At 44.7% G+C, this 26,872-nt stretch overlaps 1 protein-coding gene across 1 annotated transcript in view; it reads left to right on the plus strand.

Moving 5' to 3' along the window:
- Window positions 1-26,872, plus strand: part of CHL1 (cell adhesion molecule L1 like) — a 130,024-nt gene that overhangs the window by 63,299 nt on the left and 39,853 nt on the right. The window contains exons 3-10 of the mRNA XM_058813025.1: window positions 7,665-7,854; window positions 9,714-9,819; window positions 12,147-12,337; window positions 20,340-20,462; window positions 21,730-21,900; window positions 23,682-23,729; window positions 25,558-25,611; window positions 25,970-26,090. Of these exons, the coding sequence (XP_058669008.1) occupies window positions 7,764-7,854; window positions 9,714-9,819; window positions 12,147-12,337; window positions 20,340-20,462; window positions 21,730-21,900; window positions 23,682-23,729; window positions 25,558-25,611; window positions 25,970-26,090 (905 nt within the window). The 5' untranslated portion in view covers window positions 7,665-7,763. The remainder of the gene's footprint in view (window positions 1-7,664; window positions 7,855-9,713; window positions 9,820-12,146; window positions 12,338-20,339; window positions 20,463-21,729; window positions 21,901-23,681; window positions 23,730-25,557; window positions 25,612-25,969; window positions 26,091-26,872) is intronic.

A 26,872-nucleotide genomic window follows, 5' to 3' on the forward strand; every position in this document is an offset into this window, starting at 1 on the left:
TGTCTAGTGACCTAAACTTGTGTCACAGGAGCTGCTCTGGTGGCTCAGTGCTCAGAGCTGCTGCCCAATTAACCCAGTCCAAAAATGAACTGGAGAAGGAGCAGTTTTGTGTGCAGTGAGGATGGGCAGGGAAGCAATTAATTAAAAGAAAAAGGTACTTAAAGGTATGGAGGAAAGGCTTGTTGGTATTAAAGAGCAGGTCTGGCTCAGAAAGTCCCCAGACAGCTGCAGGAGGACAGAGCATTTCTGTTCTCCTCTGGGCCACTGTGGGGTCACCTGGTGTCCCATGTCCCAGTTGTTCTCCTCAGATAATCCACATGTTGCTCTTTACTCACCTATTTGAGAGCTTCCATCAGGGCAGAACTCGGTGCAGGTTTGTGTGCTCCTGCTGGAAGGAGGGACCACGTGGTTATCTCAATTTACTGGGAAGTGCCATGTCAGTAATGTCATCACTGAAGTTTAATGAGGTGTCCATCAGCAGCAACAGCCCATCCACAGCTCACATTTATTTATTCTTTGGGCCGTGAAGGGGTTAAAGCAGGTATTGATTTCCACTCTGGGGATTTTAGGAGTCCTTATTGCAGGTGCTGTTCAGAGGCATTCTGAGGTTCCAGCAGGTCTGATGGTGCTGGCAAAGCTGAGCTCCTGTGTCTTTGCAGGTTACAAACCCCATTTCCTCAGCTCTCCATCCCTGTGTGTATAAAATCCATGCAAAGCTCTAAGAAATGTGGTGCTTGTGCTCGGTGCTTCAGCTGCCAGATGGACAAAACCAATTAAATCAGCTCTCCCAGGTGCTGGGCCATTATGTGGGCACAGATATGACCAGGAGAAATCATTTATTGCTCCTTTAAGCCCTTTCAGAGCACAGGCTGTGATCTGATGAGACTGGAGGGGATCGCACTTCAGGATTTTGCTGGGAGCAGCTGGGAGCAGGTAAGGCAGTGTTTGTGAGAATGGGGAGCTGGTGCTGGCTGCCTTTTTCTGGGGTCACATCCTTGGATTCCAAGATGCTCATGCACCTCTTGGTTCCCCTCAGCTCAGGGCAGATCTCCAGAACCAGAAATTGGGTTTACACAGCATCAGTGCAGCCAGGGGACAGCACCATCTGTCACCCTGCCCAGCCCAAGGCTGAGCTGCTCTCCGAGACAGCCAGCACCTGGCAAGCTGGCCTCCCAAATTCCTTGTTTATTCCTTAAAACTTTGGCCATGGGGAATTAATTATATCGTGCTTTTTATTGAATTGAATGTTTTGCTGCTGCATTATGCTACAGCCTTGTGTACATATTTCTTGGTTGATTATGTTCATTCTATTTTTAGAGTGGTTTTGGGGTTTGGAAACTGGAAGACTGATGGATTACAAAATTGGGGAGGCACAATAGTTGCAATCACAGTTGAAACACATGAATTTTGTGAAATAATGTTGAAGTTGTGTAACTAGACTGCAAACTTTTCCTTTAGATGTGCTGTCCAATAATGTTTGTGAAGTCCTTGGTAAGATAAATAATGCATGGACTTTTCTCACTAAACCTCCTGAGAGTGGGATTGCATCTAAACCAAAAATATCTCTGTGCCTGTTGTGTGCTGCAGTGGCTTTGGAAATGCTTTGCCATGGAAGGAAGAGCAGCTTTCTGATTTGGGTGATTATTTTAATCACCTCCAACATATGCATGGGCTGCTTTTTTAAGAACTGAAAACATCCCAGAATATGTGACTGGGGAAGAGTCAAGTGAAGGTTATCCTCACACTGACACTGGGATGTCAAAAAGCTTTTAGGGGAAAAGCAATGGGTGGCATTGACACCTGAACTAAAATGGGGTTCTTATGAATATTCCCTCTCTTTTCCAAACTCCTGAGTGACTCTGCACTTTGGGGGGGTTTCAGGGGGAATAAAAGATCTATAGCTGCATAAAAACTGGTGCTGGAGCAGTATTTATAGCAGAAATGCAGCAGAAATCTCAACATTTCCCAGCTAATCGGTGAAGTAGGGAGATGCCAGAGGTGTGGAAAAGCTCTGAGGTGATGGATTCATTCTGTGCACTCCCTGCCTGGCTCCCAGGGCTGCCATCCCTCTGCTGGGAGCTGCTCTGGGAACTCTTGGGAGCACATTTGGAGACATTTCCTTTCCTCACCTGTTGAATTTTCCATGCCCCAATTGCTGGAATTCGTGGCAGTGGAGCCCCTGTGCTCTGTAGCACTGAACTCATCTTTCCTCCCTACATTAATGTTGATTTATTTTTCTTTTTAATTTTTTTCTTTTTTTTTTTTTTGGGGGGGGGGGAGTTGCGGTTGGAATTGAAAGTTCTTAAGTTCTTCAGATGGTATTTTGTGTTTGAACTTAGATGTTTATTATTTCTTATTTATATTACAGTTTTATAGTTTGTGAGTTTTATGGTATTTTATTCACAAGCTATAAAATGGTTTAGTATTTATTTCTGTAAGGTTTTTTCAAGGAAGAACTATTTAATTAAGAAATGACACTTATTTTTACTTTTAACTTAATAACTACTTATGTTTTGTAATGTGGACTTTTTGTGTTTAATTATAAAATACTACTTAAACTTATGAAGAAGGACTAGTTATTGTTTTAAAACTTCTATTTTAGTTTTACATATATTATTATATTTTAAAACTTTTAGTTTTCTATTATGTGATATTACACACTTCTATTTAAACTATACACTTATAATTTTCATTTTATTATTTAATTTTGGAAATCTTCTCCATGGCTTCAGGTAAAATATAGTGTTTTCTTGAGGGTCTGTGTTTTTCTATGCAGAAAGTTTAAAATTCTTTCTCTTAAAATTAACAATTCCATGTGGAATCATTAAACAACCAAACTTTTATTTATTCCTACCAGAAAAAAATGGTTTTTTCCCCAGATTTTTTTCCTGTGGTTCCATAACTGGGGCCACATGGGAGGCTGTAATTTCTAATCACAAATATTTACCAGTCCTGTAACATCCATGTCACTGAGAAATTAAACTTGGTTCTGGCTAATGAAAAGCTCAGCTAGGGGATTCACCAGTGTTCAGCTGTGAACATTACCTTCCTCAAGATTTGTGTGTACGGGACTTAAACAAGGAATATTTGAAGAGGGAACCAAAGAGCTGAGGTTGATGCCATATTTAGTAGTGCATTATAATTTCTCTTGGAAGTGGCAGACCAGTAATCTGGGAATTTTGGCTGTCATCCTGCTGCTATTTATGGGAAATTTTAATGCAGTAATTACATGTAGGGGAAATTCTTCACTAGGTTGATGAGATAAATGGAAATTTAATCTTTTTTTTCTTGTTTGGTTGTCCAATATTTTTATGGCATCCTTCTGGAAGCAAGGGGATGTAATAAAAGAATCTGGGACACCATTGCTCCTTGCAAATAGTGATAGTTTGAAAGATTTGCTCAGTGTAAGTTAAAGGCAGCTCATTAAACAAACAAATGAGCTGTCCTTAGAGCAATCAGTATTTACTATTAACTGAACAGCACAGTAAATAATGAATTGCAGGTAAGGAACTACAGATAAGTATTTGCAGTGAATTCAAATTACTTGACTTAAGCCTGAGGCAGAGAAAAGCAAATAGAAAGCCAGAAAGAGAAGGAGGAGGGGGGAAGAAGAAGGGAGAGGAGGGGCTGCAAATGTAACATTTGTTGTAGAAATCCATGCTCATTTGTGGTGATGAAGAAAGGTTTCCTGGGCAAGGTGGTGCCCCATCCCTGGTGCAAGTGGTGCTGCAGTGAGTCCATGTGAGAGCAAAGGGGGATGTGGAATTCTTGGGGAAAAGGAGAAGGCTTGGGGGAGACTTTATCGATTTTACCAGTACATGCAGGGGTAAGAAGGCTGGAGAGGGATTTTGGACAAGGACATGGAGGGACAGGACACAGGAATGGCTTCACACTGCCAGAGGGCAGGGCTGGATGGGATATTGGGAATTGGGAATTATTCCCTGGGAGGGTGGCAGGAATTATTCCCAGCTGTGGCTGCCCCTGGATTCCTGGCAGTGCCCAAGGCCAGGTTGGACATTGGGGCTGGAGCAGCCTGGGACAGTGGAAATTGTCCCTGCCATGGTAGGGATGGGAGAAGCTGATTTTTAAGGCTCCTTCTACCCCAAACCATCCTGTAATTCTGTGAGAAGCAGGACTCTGGGCCTGACCCAGCTCGGAGAGCAGGGCTGATGCTGTTCCCAAGGTCAGGATTTTGCAAGTGGGTCCCTGGCTCTGTCCTCCCCCAAGGACAGAGCTGTGCTTTGGCACCAGCGAGACCAAAACCTGCCCATGGCTGCCAAGTGCCTGCACAGCTCCCTCAGTCATTTCTCCAAATTACTTAGGCAGTGAAATTGTTCATTTACTGGGAGCTGGCACACGTTGAGAAGTTTGGGTTTGGAGTTTAATCATGGTTGGAGTGAGAGATTGTTCTGCCTGGAGTTTGGGTGTGTGGCTGTGTCTGAAGGCAGGATGGATGGGCTGTCTGGGGGATATTGCTCATTAAGGAAGGGGCTTGGGGTGTGTTGGGTGCTGGAGGTGAGAGGGAAGGTTGGGGATTTAAACAGGAACTCTGCTGGGACAGCCAAAGGCATGACAGGCCTCCCAAACACCCAAAGCTTGGCAGCCCTGCCTAAATGTCACCTTAAAAAGGTGAAGAGCTTGGCCCAGGTCTCTGCAGGGAGGATGAGCCTCACCTGGCTGAGCACCAGCAGGGCACAGAGCAGGGAGTGGGGCACATCAGGGGAGATGTGTGAAGTGTTGGCATTCCATAATCCCTGTCACAGCCTCTGCCACTCCCCCAAGGATAACAGACATAGGAGCACCAGGTTTATCTGGTGGGTTTATCTGGGAGGTGGTCACAAGGTAAATATCTCTACAAAGAGCCTCTTGCTTGACTCCCATCACCCCAGGGGTGCTCCTCATGGAATCCCTTCCCAGTAAACCAACAGAGATCCAACAGAGGTGGTCACAAGGTAAATATCTCTACAAAGAGCCTCTTGCTTGACTCCCATCACCCCAGGGGTGCTCCTCATGGAATCCCCTCCCAGTAAAGCAACAGAGATCCAAGGCAGCTGCAGGGAGGTCCCCAGGTGGAATTACCTGCTGGGTGTGCACAAGTCCATCCCTGCAGGTCCCCCTGTGCTGCCTGCTCCCAAATGCTGCTGCTGCCAGCCCCCAGCATTAGTATTCAAGCCAGGGACAGGAGTGAGGTGCTAGACAGGCCGACTAATTACAGCAGCCTGCAGAGGCAAGTCGGGCTGTGCCACATGATGAAGGACATCCTGCTCACTTGGAACGTTGCTGCTCTGCTGTAGCACTTCATTTAAAAAAATAAGAAAAAAATAAGGTGTGAGCTAATTGGTTTGGTTAAGGAATCGAGCTGTGCTCTAGTTTTTGTTTTGTTTTTTTTTTTTTTTTTTTCTTGGATTTAATCTGAATTTATACAATGCTTTGTGACACTCATCTAAAATGAAACTTGCTGTGACCTTAGCAAGCTGCACACCCTGTGTAATCCCAGCTCCCCTGCCTCTGGCTGCCATCCTGACCTGCCTGCTCCTGTCTCCAGAGCTGTCAGCAGATGGGGGAGAGGAGGCTCTCGCTGCCACCAACGTGCCATCTGCAGGCAGCGAGGCCGGCCAGGTTTTTATGAGCCTAAATTGCAATTCTGCATCCAGAGGGTTTTCTGTCAGAGCATCTGTTTTACTGCCATGACACAGATCCGGGGCTGAGCGTGTGCCAGGAGCAGGTGAGGAGGGGACAGCCCCATCCTGCAGTGACAGCAGCCATCAGGTGGCTGTGGCTGCTGCGTGTCCTGTGTGTCCCCTCTGCTGTCACACAGCCCAGGTTTGGGCAGGCTGAGCTTTGGAAAGCTCCACTGCTCACAAATCAGAGCCAGGAGAACTCAAACTGAGGGAACAGAGCTGCTGGTGTTGCCTGATTCTGGCTGATTTACACCCAGGATGGCCTGGGGGTGCCAGCTGAGCCTGTCCCCTGTCCCTGTCCCCTCCAGTGCCCTTCTGCAGAGCGGGGCACTAAGCAGATTAGTCAGCTTCTTCCATCAGCAAATACTCTGGGCCTAAGATACTTAAAAGACATCTGGTTTTTAGCCTCATTTCTAAACAAATGAGGCTTATGTGATTATGGTGTCTGTCGCCCGTCCCTCGTTGGCCAATTGCAATCCCCAGCTGGGGGTTTTGGTCTCACAGATGTGAACTTCCAGCAACTTTCTGTGGGCTGGTGTGAACAGAACTCATCCTGGAGGGAGGGCCACAGCGCCAGCTGTGAGAGGGAATGTGCTGGGGGAAAACATCTCTGTTTGCAGGGAAAAGCAGCCATGAGGAGAGAACCCCCATGGACTGGAGGGTGTGGCTGTGGGCTGAGCTCTGCCTCTCCCCCAGCTGTGCTAGGCCAGCCCAGCCATGCATGGTGCCACCTCCTGCTGTCCCCACATGCCAACTGCTCCTGTGATCCCGGGATTGCCTTTCTGATCCCTGGATTAGCGGGGTGGGGTGTGCAAAGATACCAGAGCTGTGTGTGAGGCAGGCTCAGCTGGGCTGGGTTGCCCTGGTGAGCTGTGCTTGTAGAGCAGCCATGGCCAGGCCATGCCAGCCCAGCCTGCCTGGTGGATCCATGGCTGCTGCACTGTGGCCTTGTCTTCAGAATTGTTCTTTCACAGTTATCCTGACAGCTGAGGTCTGAATTCTCCTGGGACTGATGTCCCTTAGTGCTGTGAGAGGTGAACACAGCTCGTGCTGGTTAATAATTCACTCAGGGACTGTGGATGGAGCTGGTGATCAGAATCCTCTGTGCACCCACTTTTGCAGAATCCCAGAGTGATTTGGGTTGGAAGGGGCCTTAAAAATCATCTTCTCTCAGCCCTGCCATGGCAGGGACACCTTCCACCATCCCAGGCTGCTCCAAGCCCCAGTGTCCAGCCTGGCCTTGGACATTTCCAGGGATCAGGGGCAGCCCCAGCTTCTCTGGGCACCTGTGCCAGGGCCTGCCCACCCTCCCAGGGAACAATTCCTCTCTGATTTTTCATCTAAATCAGAATTCTCTCCTTAACTTCTCTGTGAATTTCACTTAGAGCTGGATCTGTCTCCTTTTTTCAGCTGCTCAACATTTTCACCTTGTCATTCAGAACCTAAGGGTGTCCAATGGAATGTGTAAAACCCTCATAGAGCAGTTCTGGGACTGGGAAGGAAAGAAAAGGTTTCATGTTCTGCTTCCTAGTAATGAACTAAATGAAATTGTGTCCTTCTTTGAGCATAAATGAAAGATAAAAGACTGATGAGATTTATGAACAAGGTCATTAGTGTACCAAATTTCTCTCATTAGATCTGTTACATTACTTTCCAACTTACATAACTCTCATTAGAAAAATTTATGAACTGGAATGATTACAAAGACACCATATTCTAAATCATCTCTACTTTTAATTGCCAAACAGCAAAAAAAAAAAAAAAAAAATATTTCTGTGCTACCATAGAGCTGTACTTTTGTGCATGTGTTTTGTTGTTAGAATTTAAATATAGGTTGCTCCTGAAGCCAGGGGATGGGACGAGAGGAAAATGGACCATTTAGTGCAATTTAGCTGCAAACCTGAAGCATTGCTTTAATTTTATAACTGTGTCAGACCCAGGTTGATATTGCAGGCTAATATTGTTGTTTGTTCTCCTCGCCAGACTCCCACTCTCACATCCCTGTGCCTGATTTGAAGTGACAGTGAGCAGAAGCATAAGGTATCTCTCATTCTGTTTGGACTCCTTGTTTACAGAAGAGTGATGGAGATGCTATTAAGCACAAAAGGCATCACCATATGCCTGTTTTTCTTTGTATTGAGTTTGGCAGCAGCTATTGAAATACCATTATCAGGTGAGTTGTAGTTATTTGCTGTGCACTTTGTTGGTTTTGTTTGGTATTCCTTTGCAGCTATCCCTGAAGGAAAAATACTAAATCCTCCTTTCCAGTTGTGTTCCATTTGGAATTTAATCTTGCCACAATGTGGCCTTTGGGAAATTCAGCTCTGATCAAAAGCTAAGCTGTCCTGTTTGGGCCTGCTTAAATGGAGCAGTAAAGTTGTCTAATAATATTTCTGTGGTGTTTGCCATCCAGCACAACGCTTAGCTCCGAGGGTTTGGGTTTGTCCTTCACTTCAATTCCTCATTTTGGCTCGGAATCCGCCTGAAGCTTGTTTGATGTGCATAAATCCCTCCTTCCTTGCCGTGCAAGCTGCCATTCCAGCCTGGGGAAGGAGCAGGTGGATGTCTCAGGGCCAGTGTTGGTCCCCAGAGGAGGATTTCACACTCTGTGCCCTGCCCTGGGGAGCAGCTCCTGCGTCCCTCACCGGCTGGGATGAATTCAAACTGCTTGTTTTACATGGATCATGAGCTTCCAGGACATGTGTAAAATATGGCATGAGGCTCATGGGGAGCAATCCAAGGAAAGCCAGAGGACCCCTCTTCCTGGAGTACAGCCCAGACCTCCCCAGCTTTGCATTTTTCAGTCATAAATGGACAGAAGGGTTAAAAACTGCATTTTACTTTGTTATTTTGGTTGCAAAAAACAAAAAAAAAGTCCCAAAAAGCAAAACTCAACAGTATTAGGATTTATTAGTTATGGTGGGGAAAAATAAAGAAGTGAACTTAAGGAAGAATAAATTTAGGCTCATTTCAGGGTCTCAGAGTAGGACATGGGCCAGTTTCAGGGCATCCTGTGGATCTGCCATGAGCTCTTAGCACTCTGGAGCCTGCCAATTGCCCTGGCTGCAAAGAGGAAGCCAGGTTTATGGGATATTTTTGTAAAACTATCCAAATTTGCATTGAGAAGTAGAGGTTTTTGGTTTTTTTTCCAGGAGGGAACTGCATTAGCTCCTTGTGTTTCAATAAAGCCAAAGTGGAGCTGTGACTGTAAAGCACAGGAGAAACTCTCTGGGCATCCACTGCTTTTATGAACCTACCCCAGGGAACCACCTAACCCTTAATTAGCTGTAATGAAGCATTTTATATTATCATAAAAAGTTATTTCTGATCAGTGGAGCTGGTGGGCTTGGAAGTGTTCAGCTTTGAGGCCATATGACAAGACACTGATTTTCACTCCAGCTTTGAGCTCCCTGCACTTAAAGCAGCACACAAAGAGCATTTTAATTCTCTTCCTGGCTGTTTATAACAATGGGGTGATCCTATTATCCCAGCTCCACTGCAGGGAACATTCTCCTTCCTCTGTTACACAGGCTTTTGCAACACTTTAATTCCCTCAGAAAGACCCAGAAGTTGGTGCAGCCTTGGTGCGTGACCACGCAGCTGCACCCTGGGGCAGGCATTAAACCAGCCTTGCAGTCCAGGGCTTTTCTGGCAATTTTATCCAGGATGGAGGCAGCAGTTTGCTACTTCATGTGTGTGCATCTGTGTCTGGATTAAATCCAGTTTCTGACTTCACTGTGAATAAATTTGCCACAGCTCCGTGCTCTGCCTTTGGCTCTGGTGTGGTCGCAGCTCCCCTCTGCACCGGGTGGGTTTGGAGGGGAATAAGGGTGGGCACTGTCCCTCTGCCAGGCCTTTTGTTGGCCATGGAGGCAGTGACAGTGGCCAGAGGGTGATGTCCATGATCATCCTTTTCCCAAGGCAAGGCTCACTTTCTGCAGGAATAATGCAATATTACTGCATTGTCCCTCTCCGCTCGAGGGCATCCCAGTTTGTCTGCAACTCTGTTTTAACCCAATTCTTTGTGCTCAGTTTCCCAGCTTCCAACAATCACAGAGCAATCCCACACCCAGGTTGCCTACCCCTTTGATGAGGACTTCACCATTAAATGTGAAGCCAGAGGAAACCCCCAGCCCACGTGAGTACTGCTTGGAGAAGCAAACAGAAGCTGGGTTTGCTTTTAACCTTTGCCAAACATTGCTGTGTCTGTCAGGAGCTGCTGCACAAAAACCTGCTCATCATCCTCAGCAGGGTTAAGGTTTGGCTTTCCATTCAGGCCATTCAGCTTTTGTTGCTCCATCACTTCCCCTCACCCTGTGAATAGGTATCAACATGGTTTTCCTTGCTGGGGGATGTTTGATTTCTCTGGCACGTGCCAAATTCACCCCCTGGTTTTAAAAAACCCTTGTCTGGGTTGTGCTGCAAAAGATGGGCTGTGTCATGGTAATCAGAGGGGCCCAGCTGTTCCTCTGCCTGTTCCACAGCAACCCTAAAAATCCCAACCACATTAAACCGTGTATTCAAACAGCAATTTGCATTTTATCAGATACCTTGTCCATGCCTAACCTCAGCAGGGCTGTGGTGATGGTACAGACAGACACAGAAAGAGTTATTCAGATACATATCCAAAGGTAAGCTCTGTGCATTTTACACCAGTGTGGAAAAAAGAAAGATTTTTAATGAAAATGTGACTAACAAGAGTGTAATAATAACCCAGTAAAAACTCCTCCTGAGGCTTTCACCCCTGAATGGTGTTTGGGCTCAATTAATAGCTGGTTTGAATGTCATTTTTTCTCTTTAATCTTTCCCTTCTCCTTTCTTTGCAATACAATTTAAACTTTAAAAGGCATTCTTTTGTTTAGATCAAGGCGATTTGGGTAGTTTTTAATTGAGCTCTGAATGGGGATTTGTAGCATGATAATAAATTCCCTTTGTTCCACTGTTTGTCAGTGCACCAGTGGAAAGTTTCCTGGCATATTTAAATGATGTGGTAGTGCCTGTTAGGTGAGGGGATCCCATGTTCTTTCCATCCTGGAGCAGGGATCCCATATTCCCTCCATCCTGGAGAAAGGATCCCATATTCTCTTCACCTGGAGCAGGGATCTCATAATCCTTCCATCCTGGAACAAGGATCCCATATTCCCTCCATCATGGAGGATCCCATATTCCCTCATTTCCTGGAGCATGGATCCCATATTCCCTCATTTCCTGGAGCGTGGATCCCATATTCCCTCATTTCCTGGAGCATGGATCCCATATTCCCTCATTCCTGGAGCACAGATCCCATATTCCCTCATTCCTGGAGCACAGATCCCATATTCCCTCATTTCCTGGAGCGTGGATCCCATATTCCCTCATTTCCTGGAGCATGGATCCCATATTCCCTCATTTCCTGGAGCACAGATCCCATATTCCCTCATTTCCTGGAGCACGGATCCCATATTCCCTCATTCCTGGAGCATGGATCCCATATTCCCTCATTCCTGGAGCAAGGATCCCATATTCCCTCATTCCTGGAGCAGGGATCCCATATTCCCTCATTTCCTGGAGCAGGGATCCCATATTCCCTCATTCCTGGAGCATGGATCCCATATTCCCTCATTCCTGGAGCAGGGATCCCATATTCCCTCATTCCTGGAGCACAGATCCCATATTCCCTCATTTCCTGGAGCAGGGATCCCATATTCCCTCATTCCTGGAGCAGGGATCCCATATTCCCTCATTTCCTGGAGCAGGGATCCCATATTCCCTCATTCCTGGAGCAGGGATCCCATATTCCCTCCATCCTGAAGGATCCCATATTCCCTCCATCATGGAGCAAGGCAGTTTTGCCAAGACCGTTGAAGTGCCAAAACAATGGTTTTGTTGTTAATTATTTATTCTCTTAAAAGCAAAAAGAAAGGTACATCTGCCACTAAATTGATGTTACTGCAGTTTCCAGCTGTCTGATTTTAAATCAGTTTAGGCAAATTTCAATCCAGAATTGCAGGCACAGGAACAGCATTTATCAAAATCACCCCCCAGCACCATCACAACTACAAATGGATCTATGGCAAGGAGAACCTCAGTGGAATCATCTCAATTTCTTCTGGTTCAGCCCTGGTGGAGGGTGGGAAAGCTGTTGTGGATCTTTGCCACTCCAAAGCAGCAATTCCATGACAGGCACAGCTTTTGCCAGCCTGCAGGTGCTGTGGGTGTGCGTCTTTCCCAGATGTTCTGTCTGTCCTAGGTCTGAGCTCTGTGCTCTGCTGTCATGGCACAGCCAAGAAAAGCAGAGTGGAAGGAGGGATGTGCCCAAGCACGAGGCAGAGGGGCACAGTGGCACTCTGCCATTCAGTTCTCTCCTCTTCCATCAAATTTTTCCTTTTATTTTGCTAAAACCCTCAGGGCCCCATATTTACCCCTCCTTTAAACCAAAATGCTGTCCTGAGGCCTGCCCACTGTAACAATCCTTTGCTTTTTCAGCTTTAACTGGACTAAGGATGGAAAACCATTTGATTTATCATCTGACCCCAGGATAGTCACAACTAACAACTCTGGAACTTTTGTGATCCAAAACCGGGGAATCATCAACAATTTCCAAGGGAAATATCGCTGCTTTGCCTCCAATGTGCTGGGAACTGCCATGTCAGAGGAAATTGAGCTGATTGTTCCAAGTAAGCCCTTCATTTCTGTTGTAATTTTTACTTTTATTATTAAGATGAGAACTGTCTTTCCTCAAAATAAACGGGAAAGAACCAGCTCACATGGCAAAACATGAGTTGTTTGTTATTCAATGAACATTCAGAGAAAAAAATGGTATTTTCTTCTTGGAATAATTTAATTAAATTCCTGGTTTTGAGGACAGAAACTAAATCTGGATGTAGGATTTCAGACCAGTGAACTATCAACTCCCACAGGTTATTACTGCAAAATAGCAACTGATGCAAATGTTTGAAAACTCCAGGGGAAATGGTTTGATCAGCTGTGAGTTCATTAATCTGATGTCAGCAGCATTCAGAGTTTGGGATAAATACTGATGGGTAGAAAAATAAAGCTGTGGAACTGGAATAGAAAACAAGCTTAAAAATAAAGCAGGGAAAATTACTGATCCTAGAAGTTTGTGCTTTATTAGCACAGAGGAAGGGCAGAGAGGGAAATGAGGGATTAAAGACCAGGTTTGTAGAAGTGGCATGAAATTTATGGATAGAATCAAAGAATCATTAAGGTTGGCAAAAAGCTCTTAAAATCATTGAGTTCAGCCCTTAACACAGCCCAACCAGGTTCAGTATTTAACTCTGTCCCCAAGCTGAAACAACTGGTTTGTACCAATCCATTTGATCACCTGTAGCTTGGAATATGAGCACACATTTTGGTTCTAAATTCAGGATTGAAACATACAAATGAGAAGAGGAAAATCAGAAGCAGAATCTTCCCAGAGGGAGGAGAAAGGACAAGAAACTCTCCCAGCTCCATGATGGAGCAGGGTGAGAACCTGAAGCAGGTTTTGCGATGCAGTTCAGTGGCATCACAGTGGATTTTTTCAGATGAGATCCTGCATTTCCAAGCTCCCTCAGTATTTTGTTATGAAATATCTGACAGCTCCATGCTCAGGTGGAATCCATGTGGCAGGGGATGCATCCACAGCCTTCTCAGCCCCACAGTGACAGGAGGTGGCTGCTTTTGTACAGAAAACACTCCTGGCAGATGAAATGGGCTATGAGAAACATGAATAAACATTTTTGTCCTGTCTTCAGCATAGGAAATAATCCTGAGGAGCATTCCAGGCACAGCCAGGGCTGGGAGAGTCCTGGTGCTGTGGGCACATTAAAAACAAGACATTGCAAAGGCTGGGAGGGTTCCTGGGAGGGAGGAAGCAGCTGAGGCTGCCATGTAAATGTATTTTATGAGGGCTCCTCATGAAAGACATGTTTCTTTTCCTTCCATCCTGCTTTATGGATTTCTTTTTCTTTGGGAAAGCTTTTTCATGTTACAATGTGCCACACAGTAATTCTGATGCCAGGGCTTGGTGTTGGGTGAGGAATTTGTGGCGTTCCGGGTGCTGCTCTGTGGGTTAGACTCCACCACCTTGCAGCTGTTTTAGGGAAGAGCTTTCCTCAGCAGAGGAGAGTTGCAGAAAGCTTTAGGACAGTGAGCTGAGGTTTATTGAACTGCTGAAAGGGTAGGATGGGCAGCTGATGGCAGCTGGAGTTTCAGGCAGGGACAGGAGAGTGATGCAGTCAAACTTCAGACACAGTTTTTGACTTTGGAGTCCATTTATGTCTGTTGACTTTGGGCAGTGGGGTTAATACAACTTTCTAAAGCAAAATGTCTCAAACTCATTGCATTTGAGGGGACTTAAAGTCCTCAGTGTTGTTTGTACCTCCAGCAGCAGAATATTCTGAAATTCCATTGCTACTGAACTAAACAAGATGGAAAGCAAGGAGTTGATGTCTGTATTTGGGATTATTGAATCTGTATTCAGAGAGGAGATTTTTTGCTTTTAATGAAGAACAGTCTAGAGTAGCTTAAGGAGATATTAAATATATTGGGAGTGGATGGCAACAAATTTATGGAGGGGTTACAAACATGGTTGTTATCAAAAGCAAGAGGAATTTTAGTGCTAATATATGCAAATTCCTAAACCCAGCAAAAAAAATACATGGTACAGATAATGTATTAGAGGGATTTACCCAACTCACACATCTTTTGAAGCACATTTGCTGTTATTAGAACTCTTCTGCCATCAGTTCTTTCATTTACTGGTGCAATGTAAAAGCTGCAAATTAAATGAGGATTCAGAGAGGAGTAGAAGGCACCTTTGATTTTCTAAAGTGCTCTACAACTGTGCCCCAGTGAAAGAGCTGCTGGTGCACAGATCCTCTGTAAATCAGAACCTGCCAGGGAGGGGCTGGGGATAAATCACCTCTATTCACCCCCAGGTTTTGGAGCACAGACTGGTACATGTGAGATCACTCCCTGCATTCATGATGATGATGCAGAGGTGGCAGAGCTGTGCCAGCTGCATTCAGGGCAGATGTAAAGCTCCTTGGCAAAGTCATCGTGCCAGGGAAGGGAAGAAAACCCCAGCGAGGCAGAGCAGGGCAGTTTCTTTCATAAATTACATTTCCACTGCAGAAGCAGAATACTGGGTCTGTGAGGCTGCTGCTGAAAAGGAGAACAAAAGAGTGTTTACTCACAGTAGTCATTCCAGGGAAGCAATAGAAATGTCAGCAGAAATGATCATTAAATCTCACCTACATAATGAAAATACCCCACCTCCCCTATGTAGGATGACATTAAGGAGAGGGGGAAGAATGGGCTCTGAGGATCTCGATGTGTTTGCAGCACTAACAAAGGCCAGATTGTTACAAGATACATTCAGCATGAAAATGAATTTAAATGGTGAGAACACAGACTTCAGCTCCCCTCCTCCAGCATTTCGGGAATCTGCTGCTTGAATTAGTGAGCAGGCCCAATGCCAGAGGAAGGAGAAGAAGTACACTTTAAACTTCTTTAATTAACTGTGCTGTGAAAGACTCTTCACAGCAGACTGAGTTAAGATTTATGCTTGGTATTTCTAAAGCTGCTGCTCCAAAAGACCAGAGACCTGAGGATGGAAAAATTGGCTGAATGTAAAATTATCCCATGGCAGGCTGTGCTCTGATGTGATGTTAGGGCAAGAATTCCATAGAAAGGCAGACCTGAGTTAATATTCAAACACTCAGGTGTGAATATCCTGAAATCAGTACAAGATGCTGAGCTGATATTGAAGCAGGAGGTTTTGTGAAGGCTTTGGTGTAGCCTTTATGGAAGAGAAAACAAACGAGAGCAATTCACTGAGACTTTGCAGGTGATGGGGATGAAAATTAACCCTCTTGCCTCCTGAGCCAGTGACCTTCCCCTGTGAGCACCTAAATCGTGGAGCTTGCTCTGATTCCTGCCCGTGGCCAGCATTTGGGCGAGGATAACAGAGATTACACAGAAAAAAGCTGTCACTGATTCCATTCCACATCTTCAGGAGTGAGTGGACTCCCAGCCAGGCTTTGCTAACTTTTTCAATTTAAGGCAGCAATTAAAAAATCCATAAACAAGCAGGGTTGTATCTCATAACCAGTTCAAAGGCTGCACTGGAAATTACAGATTTAACTACTGCTCCTGCTCCATGCATCAGAATATCAATTGAGGCACAGAGATGAGCCCTGGAAACCTCCCAAGCTTCACTCAGAGCAGCTCAGCATCAGGGACTGCAAGTCATGGTTCAGATTCCTTGAAATGTTGGGTTGTTTGCTGTACAGGATACAGATCTGTATGAAAAATTATAATTAGATACTAATTTAGGTGTCTAAGGAGCTGGAAATTTCGAGTTTATAGAAAATTCTTGACTATTTCTGCTTTGCCTCACCTTTACATCCTTTAAGGGTTTATTTGCAAGGAAAAATATGAGACAATCCATGATGGATCAGGCTCAGCTCTCCTTTATCCCAGGACATCTTCAGTAGAATCCAGAGGGAAAGTTATAAAACCAGACCTAGGTCACAGTGATGTTTTTCTACAATAATTTCACAATGTATTTGCTGATTGCTGATTTATCATCCTGAATTCACTCCCATTTTGCACCTGACATTGGTAGAAACAAGACGCAGGGATCTCAAGGACAGGTTACCTGGAGAAATGCTTTTCCTTTGTTCCATTTCTCAACACTTGACCCCAAAACATGTAAAATACCTGATGGAATGGGCTCCATTCTCACATAAACTGGAATAAATTGCCATAATTGATACAGTTTTAGTGTGAAGCCACTGTAACCAGCAGTAGGACAAAAAGTGAGCTGTAGGACAAAAACTGATCTGTAGGACAAGGTATCCTAAATGGATCCCTGAGTAAATCTGGAGCAATGTTGAGGATTGGAGTTCCCAGCTCTGCTTGCTGTATTTCTGCTAATCTCTGTTTCTGCTAAACTCAAATTAAGCCTTTCTATTGCACTGTATTGGTGTCTCCCTGTTTGCTTTAGGTTGAGAAACTGCATTTTCTGAAGGGATAAGAGGGAGAGACTCAGGCTCCTTTCTGGATTTTTTCCCAGCCCCCCAAACGTGGTGCTCCAGCCTGGTCTCAAGCACAGCTCAGTCACTGAACTTTGAGTCACCCCAGGGATTAAACAGATCCTGGCTCCTTGCACAAATGGCTCTGGCCACTGATAGTCTTCTGTTTGCATGGTTCACACACTGTCAGAGCACTTCAGTCCTGGTTTTTGAGTGCAGCCTTGTCAGGAAAAACCCTTGGTCAGCAAAGTCTTTCCCAGGAGTATTTGAAGAGGTGTCAGGGTGGGATTTTGGGAGATTCTCCATAGCTGGAGTTGGGAGTGCAGGTTTCCATCCTCCCCGTGGCTGTTCCACTCACACCCCATGATTTGTGTGTGGTGAGAGCCCTGCTGGGGCTTCCTCAGAGTCAGCAAATCCCTCTGCTCTCCCTCTGTCCCCTCTGCTCTCCCTCTGTCCCCTCGGCTCTCCCTCTGTCCCCTCCCATCACATCCCTGTGTGGGGATTCCATGGAGTATTGCTGGAGCAGTGTCACTGCTGTCACTGCAGAGACATCAGCTGGAATTCTGTGCTGCACTGAGAACTCTGTTCAATATCAAACACTTCCATGGCACGATTTATTTTGTGTTTATTTTATTATGCTGTGGAGTTGAACTCAGCTGTGATACTTTCTGTGATCAGCCACAAATCAGTGGTGATTGATTCTAGAATGTCCTCTAATTGGAACATAGCAGCCCTGCAAAAATATCCAAAATATTGCCTGCATAGACATTCTGAAGATTGATGTGCAAAAGGCAAAGTCTAATGTGACAGAAGCTTTTTATTTTTAATAAATTGAATTCAGAAGTAGGTATTTTTTCTAGTCTTTGAGACCAGTGGGACCCCAGCAAAAAAATTATGCTTGTCAGAGGGTTTGGCTCAGGAATTTATCACGAGTTTTCATTTCTTGCAAAGCTTCAAGGATTAAACCAGTCAAATTCATCCATTATGAGGATGAAAATCAAAGTTTTTCAGTGCTTTTCATGGTGAACTAAGCAAAAACAAAGGCGTGGAAGGACCTGTGGTGCAAATACTTGTTGGAGGTGGAGGACATTTGGGGTCAAATTGCTGCTTCCTCCAGTGAAGTCCAGCTGCCAACATCTGGAGATGAATGTCTGTGCTGCCAGCTAATGACACCAGGACTGTGGCTTGTCACTGTCTCCTGGTGGGACTCAGTAAATTTCTGTATAATTCTGTAATTACTGGCCACAGAAATTCACTGAGAAGCCCAGTGGTTATGGCACCCAGCTGGGATATCAGAAACCCAGATTCTGTTCTGCTAAATGAGGCAAAAAATGAGTTTGAACAAGGGGTTCCAATGTCCTAAATAAGTGGTGCCATATTAGTCCATTTGCTGATCTATTGGTTTGGTCAGAAATCCCTTTATCCTTCCCTGACCCAGCTTATTGAAAGTTGTGTTGGGAGTGACGTGCTTTGGGGAATAAATAAGCTTTAGATCACGAAATTGGCTTTTTCCTGCTGGAAAATATTCCACCTCTGCAGTCAGCAGATGTATTTCCCAGGGCTTGAAGAGTGCAGGTTGCTGAAGGTACTGGATATGAATATGCAGCTCTTTTTTTTACCTGAAATTTCACCTACAGAGTGGGTGACGCTCATCAGCTGCATTTTGCCTCTCCTAAGAATTCCTAACCTATTAATAACCCTGATGGAGATAAAATCTCTGCAGAGTCTGCGTTCAGCACTGGAGTGATTGCTTCTTTTCATGTTTACTAATCCTGAGATGTGTTAAGTGTCCTCAGAGTCCCATCCCTGCATTTCTCCCCCTCTCCTTTCCTTTGCCCCCTGCACTGGGATGTTGCAGGTTCCCTGCTGGACCACTGATGTCTCAAGTTCTAGAGTCCCTTTTGTGACAGGGGGCTGATGTTGGCTGTGCCAGTTTGACTCTGCACAGCCAGGACCTTCTCCATCCTTTGCTGCTTCATTTCATTTAATTAAGCTGCTCATTTTGCTGCTTGATGCTGGTCTGAAGTGAAACTTTGGCCAGTTGGAACTTGCCTGGAATGAAAGCAGGAGGTGACGTCAGCCCTGAAACTGCCTCAGCTCAGTTCCTTCAAGGGTGGTTCCATCCTGCAGGCTGCTTTTCCTGGGATCACCTCCAAGCTGAGCCTCCTTTGGTTTGGGGTGGGCTCCAACCCAGCTTTGCTCCTCATTTTCCCACATCAGCTCCAGTGGCGTTTTGGGCATCCAGATTTGCCCAGGTGTTCCAAGCTTGGAACAAAGTGCTGGCATCAGGTGCTGTGGGTGGTGAAACACTGATCCATGAACAATTTATCCTGTGTTTGAGCCCAGCTGGAGCAGCCCTGGTACAGCCCTGGGAGCTTTGTGCCAAGCCTATCCCTGCAGCCCTGCAGGAATCCAGGCTGAGCTTCCAGGCCTGAGGAGGCAACAGAGGCTTCAGAGCAGCCTTCCTCTGACCCTGGAGATGGAGGAGAGCCGTGACAGGAGCCTGATGCTTGTCCTCACCTGCAAGGACTTGCACTGGGTCCTTAGGAACCATGTTTGATCCAAGGCTTCCCAGAACGTTCCACACTCCCAGGCTGGTTCCTGATCTCCTGGTGATGCCCTGAGCAGGCTGGCCTGGAGCAGAGGCTGGGCAGAGTCACAGAATAAAGCAGGGATTTATTCAAAGCATCTCCTCCATGGACCCACCTTGGGCAGCACCAGAGCCCAGCCAGGGCTACACCTAAGATGAACCAAAATAGACACAAAATGAGCCCAAAATGGACCAAAATGATCACAAAATGAGCCCAAGATGGACCCAAAATTGCCATAAGATGGACCAAAATGGCCCCAAAATGCACGGCCGGGCACGGGCTCTGTCCCTGGGATCAGTTCTGCTCCATTTGCACCTTGCAGTTCATTGTCCCATTCCAGCTTTAGCCCTGCAGTCCCACCCTGCTTGTTTTTCTCTCTGCAGCCCACGGGGTTTGTGCTCCTGGGCTGAGATTTGGGTCATTTGTCCTTGGTGCCCAGCTGGAGCAGGAATTGTTTTGTCTCCCTGCTCTGTGCACAGAGCTCACCATGCCCTGATATGGAGCTCAGAACTGCACACTAAAGCAGCACAGAATGTGAAAAATACAAAATCTATACCTGAAGCATCACTGGGACCAGCTGGGGCCCCACCAGTGCACAGCCCTCGGTGCCAGGCTTGTCCTTAGGGACCCTCTGGCCTTGACTGGTCCCTTCCAGACCACACAAAGGAGCTAAAGAAAGTGTTTGAAAAGAATTGTGTTAAAGTAAAGCCAAAGCAAAGCACAGGACATCACAAACAAGTGTTAAACATCTCCATTCAGGGCCTGGCTTTGGATAGGATGCTCCAAGAACTTTGTGAATGAAGAGATTCCTATTGTGAGTGTTCCAGAATGCAGGGATTTCCTACTCTGAGTAAAACTCATTATTTCTCTGTGCCTCTGTGTAAATTAAAATTGATATTAAAGCCAGAGAATGCAAAGGATGATGTAAAGGTCAATATTTTATTAAAAATGTATCAAGAAGAAAGCAAAAGGCAAATTTTCAAAAGGTACCAATAATAGAGGAACCTCTTTCAATAATAAAGGAATTTCTTTGCTTTTTTGTGCAGGTGTACCAAAATTCCCCAAAGAGAAAATCGAGCCTCTGGATGTGGAGCATGGAGATTCTGTGATCCTGCACTGCAACCCCCCAAAAGGCATCCCCCCTTTGCATATCTACTGGATGAATATTGGTGAGTAAATGGTTTTTGCACAATTCATACAAGGGGGCTCAAAGCATTTGTCTTTCAGAGCAGCTTCATTGCAGATTTGTCATGGGTAGGAATTGTAATTGTGCAAGTACTTGGGAGAAATATCTGGATATTGAAGAACAAAATTTAAAAATGGAGAGTAGAGATCTGGTTTGACATGACCCAAAGTTAAATTGTTGAGTGCATTGACACAGCATCTCATTAAATATGAGATATCAAATAATTTATATATTGCTGAGTCTGTCAGTGATGAGGAGTCCTGCATTTAGAGGAAAGAGGATATCACATGTCAATATGTTATTTCTATCATAATTGTTTTCCTCTTTCCATAAATAGATGATTGATTTATGATCCTAAGGGAAAAATAATCCGCCAGGTTTATATGATTAGCTCCTGGTGGGTTGCTGTCCTGTTATTCTGCAGCATTTCTGTTCTGCAGGAATTTCTGGCTTTTGGAAAGCAAAACAACTCTTTTTTAATTATCAATTTTTCCTTATCAGTTATATAGGTATACATTATTATATAAAAATATTTTTAATCACTTTTATACTGAATATTGGTAAATAACCCATTGCCTCTGCTGGATTTTCTGCCTCTTTTACTTCAGAGTTTCATTCTCTGTATCTGGAAGGCAGCACACGAGGGGAGCATTTGGTGAAACAGCCCTGTGTAGTTCCCACCTTATCATTTGCTGCTAGAAATGGAGGGATGAGACTATTTTCAGGCTAAGAACGATTTATTGCTCAGATAAACATCAGTCTCAGAGGCTGAGAGGTTTTAGAGGAGCAATAACTCGGCCATAGCTCAGAGTAGTCACAGGTTCTTTGTTACAAGGCAATACAGAACTTTCTAACCCAATGGACAGTTGCCACAGGGTTTATTTTGTTTTTCTAACCTATCACCTTTACTTAATTTTGCTGCATTGTGGATACTTTTATCCAATGGGCTATTATCACATGTACACATATGCTTCTATCATAACTTGTAAACTCTTAGTTTATTCCATACAACCCCACCCCTACATTATAAACCCTTCACCATCTTATCAGTACAGTTTCTCATTTACTTCAGCCATATTCTCATCTACAGCTATAGAAATGTAAGTTTATGATTTTTCTGCTTAATGTCTATGTGTATTTTTACATCAATCCAAGCATCTCTCAAGGATGCAGATCAAACCCTTCAAGGTCTGTGCAAGTTTCTGTATTTCCAATTCCCACACCACCTCACCATTACTTTCCCTTGCCAGATTTGCAGCACATCCCACAGGACGAGAGGGTCTCCATGAGCCTGAAGGGAGATCTCTACTTTGCCAACGTGGAGGAGAGTGACAGCAGGAGTGATTATTGCTGCTTTGCAGCCTTCCCCAGGCTCAGGACCATCGTGCAGAAGATGCCCATGACGCTCAAGGTTTCCCGCTGTGAGTGTGGGGCCGGGCTCTCTGTTTGCTGCTGCTTTCTGAGCTCCCCAGGCAGCACTGCATGGAGATGTGTGGCTCTCTCAACACAGGGCACCTTGCTGAGTTTATTTCCTGCATTACTGACCTCATTCTTGGGGCTAAATGTCACTGAGAAAAGCTTCTTGCTCCAGCCTGTGTTCTAGGTGGCCATCCCAAGGCATCAGTTTCTCCTGTCCCATCTGGGTCACCTTGGGATGGCTGCCTAGAACAGAGGCTGGACAAAATTAAGAGAGTAAAATGGGTATTTATTAAAGGCCTTTGATAGGCACACCTTGAGCAATCAGGAGCCTCCCAGAGGCTACACCCAAGATGGACAATGGCCACGAGTTTTTCAGACAATTGTAGGTTTGGTCCATTCACATATTAGAGGTTAATTTTCCAATTACAGCTTCAGGTAATGAAGTAATTTCAACACCAAGTTTGACCCCCAATTCATTGCTGTTTACATTTCTCAGAGCCTGAGGCAGTGAGGTATCCTTGATTACCAGGCCTGGAGAGGAATTTTTGTGTCTGCCCAAAATATGAAGACAGTAGCTGACACTCTATGTGTCAGTTATACACCAAAGCAGTACAGGATTTGAAACATTTAAAAGCTAAAATCCTAAGGCATCACAGTGAGACCCCAAAAGTGCCCTGACCTTCCTCCTGCTGTCCCCACAGTGAAAGCCAAGGGTGCATTAGGGAAATCTGCTGCTCTTGAGTCCAGCAGCTCCCCCAGGAATGGGAATTCACTGGGTTTTTGTTTTGAGGACTTTGTGGCTGCCTCTGCCCTGGGCAAGGCCTGGTTTGCTCCACCCTCAGCAGTGAGGTTGGAAGGATGATGTTTTCCAGGTTTTTCCAGGCAGCCTGGAGCACCAGAAACACAAGAGGTGTTTCCAGTTCCTTGATGAAATGATGTGTAGGGAATTTAAGATTTCACTTGTTCATTGTGGATCTTTCAGACTTACACAGCCCAGAAACCAAGGAGAATTTTGTCTTCATGAATGAAACCCTCATGTTTAATATGTGATTTTTGAGTTTTCTTGTTGGGATAAAAAGAAAAAGGATTAATAGTGGCTTTGTGTGTTTAATGCTTGCTTAGACTGCATCTTAGGGTAATAATTGTGAGAAAAACATTGAAATTTAATGTTGCTCTCCATGGCTTTTCAGATGGGTTCAGTCCCCCACACATGCACACAGAGATTAGAGAAAAACAAGATGGGTTTTGGCTGCTGGTAGCCCTGGAAGTGGCCCAAAAAGCCACTTCAGTGTGTCCATCTTGTCATCAAAGCCACAGGACTTGGGCCAGGAAAAGATGAGAGGCACGAACTGAAAGGGTTCTGTAAACTCAGCTTGACATTGCCCACTCCTCCCTGTGCCAAGGGCCTGCTGAGGGACTGCATGAAACATAAATAGGACAAAAACAAGCTGTAAGAAACAGGAGAATGAATAACATTTTATAACATTTCTCTTTCTGGATACTTAATGATTTTTATTACTGTACGTAGCAAGGATGAAATGCTGACTATATCACCCATGATGTATTTTTCAGAATAACACAAATCTTTAAAGCATTTTCATTGCATTTTCAAAACTCAGTTGCTCATCTGTTGCTTTCTTTTATATTTTTCATTCTTTCTTTCTTTTGGGGCGGAAATTGGGGGGTGGGGAGGGGCATGGTTTTGTTTTGGTTGATTTATGGTTTCTTTTGATTCTGTCTCAACCCTGCATGTTTGTTTGGTTGTCATTTTTATTTATTTCAGTAAAGCATGCTAATGACTCAGGCTCACCTAACGCTGCTGTTACTAAGGGTGAGTTGAATCCATCTGTTTTTAGCCTTTGAACTGAGACTCCACCAGCTGAGGTGAAATGGGAGCTGCTCAAAAAACACATCACAAAAGCCTCTTGATTGTGATGGGGTGGATTTAAGCAGTCCAGGGAGCACAAATGGCTCATCTTGTAGTTTCTGAGAGCAATCTGCAGGGCTTTTAATGAAAAAGGCAGGGGTTTTAACTTGAGAAAGGAGCTTTGTGAGGGGGTGGAAGTGAGGACATTGATGTTCAGGGTTTCTCATGTTATCAATTCAGAGCAGGAGCCAGAGCTGGATGCTCCAAATCTTTTTCTGGCTGTTAAAAGAGCTCTGGGATGAGACAGCCAAGGTTTGACACCATGAATTCACGTCCCAGGGGTCAGCCTGGGGCTGCATTGCTCCAGGATGAGCTCAGGGTGTGGATTTATGGAGTCTGGGTGCCCTGTGGTGGCTGTCCCCATCACCTCCATCTAGATGGGAGCTGGCTCTGTCTCTGTGGTGCCCTGTGTGCCACCAGCACAGGTGACACTGCAGCAAAGCCCTTCTCATCCTGTGCATTCCCACTCCCACTGCTCTGCCTGCCCCTCTCTGTGGAGCAGATCCTGGAAATATCCTGCAGGCAGCAGGTGCCCATTCCTGCAATTCTCCACTGGCTTCCTTTTGTTTCAAATACATGAAATTTAGAGTCTGTAGCTCTTGATTCTTCATTTCTTTGGTTAAATACCTTTTAAGAGTCTTAGTTTTTTTTTCTTTTTAATGCCCAATTTCAACCTCCTATACATTTTTTGCCAGACAAGCAGTGAGGTTTCTGAAAAGGAGGTTATCCTGGAGTGTTTTGGGATGGATAACTCAGAGCAATTCTCCTCCTGCTTTCTTTTGTTTCAAATACATGAAATTTAGAGTCTGTAGCTCTTGGCTCTTCATTTCTTTGGTTAAATACCTTTTAAGAGTCTTATTTTTTTTTCTTTTAATGCCCAATTTCAACCTCCTATACATTTTTTGCCAGACAAGCAGTGAGGTTTCTGAAAAGGAGGTTATCCTGGAGTGTTTTGGGATGGATAACTCAGAGCAATTCTCCTCCTGCTTTCTTTTGTTTCAAATACATGAAATTTAGACTCTGTAGCTCTTGGCTCTTCATTTCTTTGGTTAAATACCTTTTAAAAGTATTTTTTTATGCCAAATTTTAACCTCCTCTAGGAGATTATTTTTTTTTTTTGCCAAGCAGTGAGGTTTCTGAAAAGGAGGTTATCCTGGAGTGTTTTGGGATGGATAACTCTGAGCTCTCCTCACTGCCCTGACTTTGCCGGTGGAGCTGAGCCCTGGAGCAGCACAGGCAGGGTTTGTGCGCTGTGGCTGCCCACCAGGAGCAGTTTTTCCCTCCAAGGGATGTCTGAACTCGTGCTGGGAAGGAGCCTGGCTGCCTTTGGCAGCAGGAGGTGGAGGGCAGATGGGAAATGTGTGAGAGTGTCCAGAGGCACCAGCGTGTCCTGCTGCACTCAGGGCTCTTGTGACACAGATCTGCACAGATACCAAGCAAGGGGAAATTAAAATTAAAAATGAGAAAATGGTTCAGGGAGATCTATGTGGTCTTTTACCAAACCATCCATAACTGGCTATTTTTTAAAGAACTAGCACAATTTGGGGACTGATTCATTAGTGTGCTAATTGTTATGATAGTGATAACTGGGCAGCCACTGAACCCTGCATTTTTCATCCTAAAACCGTTGTTTGGCAGGCTGGAACAAATGGGCTGTTGGAATCAAGTGCAGCTCAATCTTGTTTTATTATTTTTACAGTCTCCCTTACAAATTGTATCTCTGTTATTGTAGATTTAATAATTGGAGCAGGAGGGACAATTCTGTGGGATGCTCATGTCAGGAAAGGTGAGGTTTCACCTGAGGTTTAAAAGATGATGGAGCCAGTGCAGAAGAAAGGTGCTAAGAAAGGAAATGTGAACCTAAAGATCAGGAATTGAGAGGATCAGAAGGGTGATAGGAAGGGCCAGTGCTTGGAAAACTGGATATAAAACTGTAGGAAAAGGGTTTTCCCAGCACTGCTGCCTGTTGATATCACTGCACCTCCCTTCTGACTGTTATCAGGGCTCTGGATTAGCCTCAGAGTAGATAAATAAAAAACCCACACACAAATGGCTGTCAGAAACCTGCCAGCAGTGATATTTGTGGCATTATTGAAGAATATCTGAGATTTCCCACCTAACTTCTGTTTTATTTTATCTTTCAGCAAATTTTATCAAGGAAAGGAAGCCCAAACTGCTGATCCCTCCTGAATCTGCTGGCAGTAGCTCATCAGTCACTGTCATCAAGGGAGGTGTCCTGCTCCTCGAGTGCATTGCTGAAGGGCTGTGAGTAATGAAAATGCTGCACAAACTTAATCACCTTTGGAGGGAGAAATGAGCAAAGAAAAAGGGATATTACAAATTATGCAACAGTTTTAAATGCAACTCCTGTGCAGAGCTTTCTGCAGCTGTAAAGCAGCACAGAGTGCAGGCAACAGTAGTGAGTTGGTTATTGCTGTAGCTTCTAAACAAATAATTAAAACCATAAGGTGGTAAGTATGGATTTATTTTTAATTTTCCTATTTTAAAAACTGAATTTTTTTCAGTAGTGCTACTTTTGAGATGTCAGAAACTAAATAATGTCAGCATCAGCTTCAGTGCTTTTGTTCACAACCTGTAATGGTTTTTTTCTGGTTTTGCCAATTCAGTTTTGCTTCAAAATTTGAGATTTTCCAGGTGTAAGAAATCAGTTTTTTAAAAACAAAGTTCTTGAGTGATATTACACAAGACATCCTTTAAGGAATCAATACAGTGAAGCAGTACCAGCTGTGTAAGTGTGATCCTGATCAATCCAGCAGCAGAGGGCAAACCTCAAACCTTGGGCACTTCCAGGGATCCAGGGGCAGCCCCAGCTGCTTCACAGGGAAGAGTTTTTCCTAAAAGCCCCTCTAAATCCCCTCTAAACCTTATCTCAGTTTGAAGCCATTCCCTTTTGTCCTGTCACTCCAGGCTCTTTTAAATAATCTCTCTTTACTTTGCTGAGTCCCTTCAGCAAGGGAAAAGAGGGAAGGGTTAAAATAGCTGCTTTATGATGGGAAATCATAAAGGAAATTTTTGTGGGAAATGAA

The sequence above is a fragment of the Ammospiza caudacuta genome, chromosome 12, assembly GCF_027887145.1.
Source record: "Ammospiza caudacuta isolate bAmmCau1 chromosome 12, bAmmCau1.pri, whole genome shotgun sequence".
Classification (NCBI taxonomy): Eukaryota; Metazoa; Chordata; class Aves; order Passeriformes; family Passerellidae; genus Ammospiza; species Ammospiza caudacuta.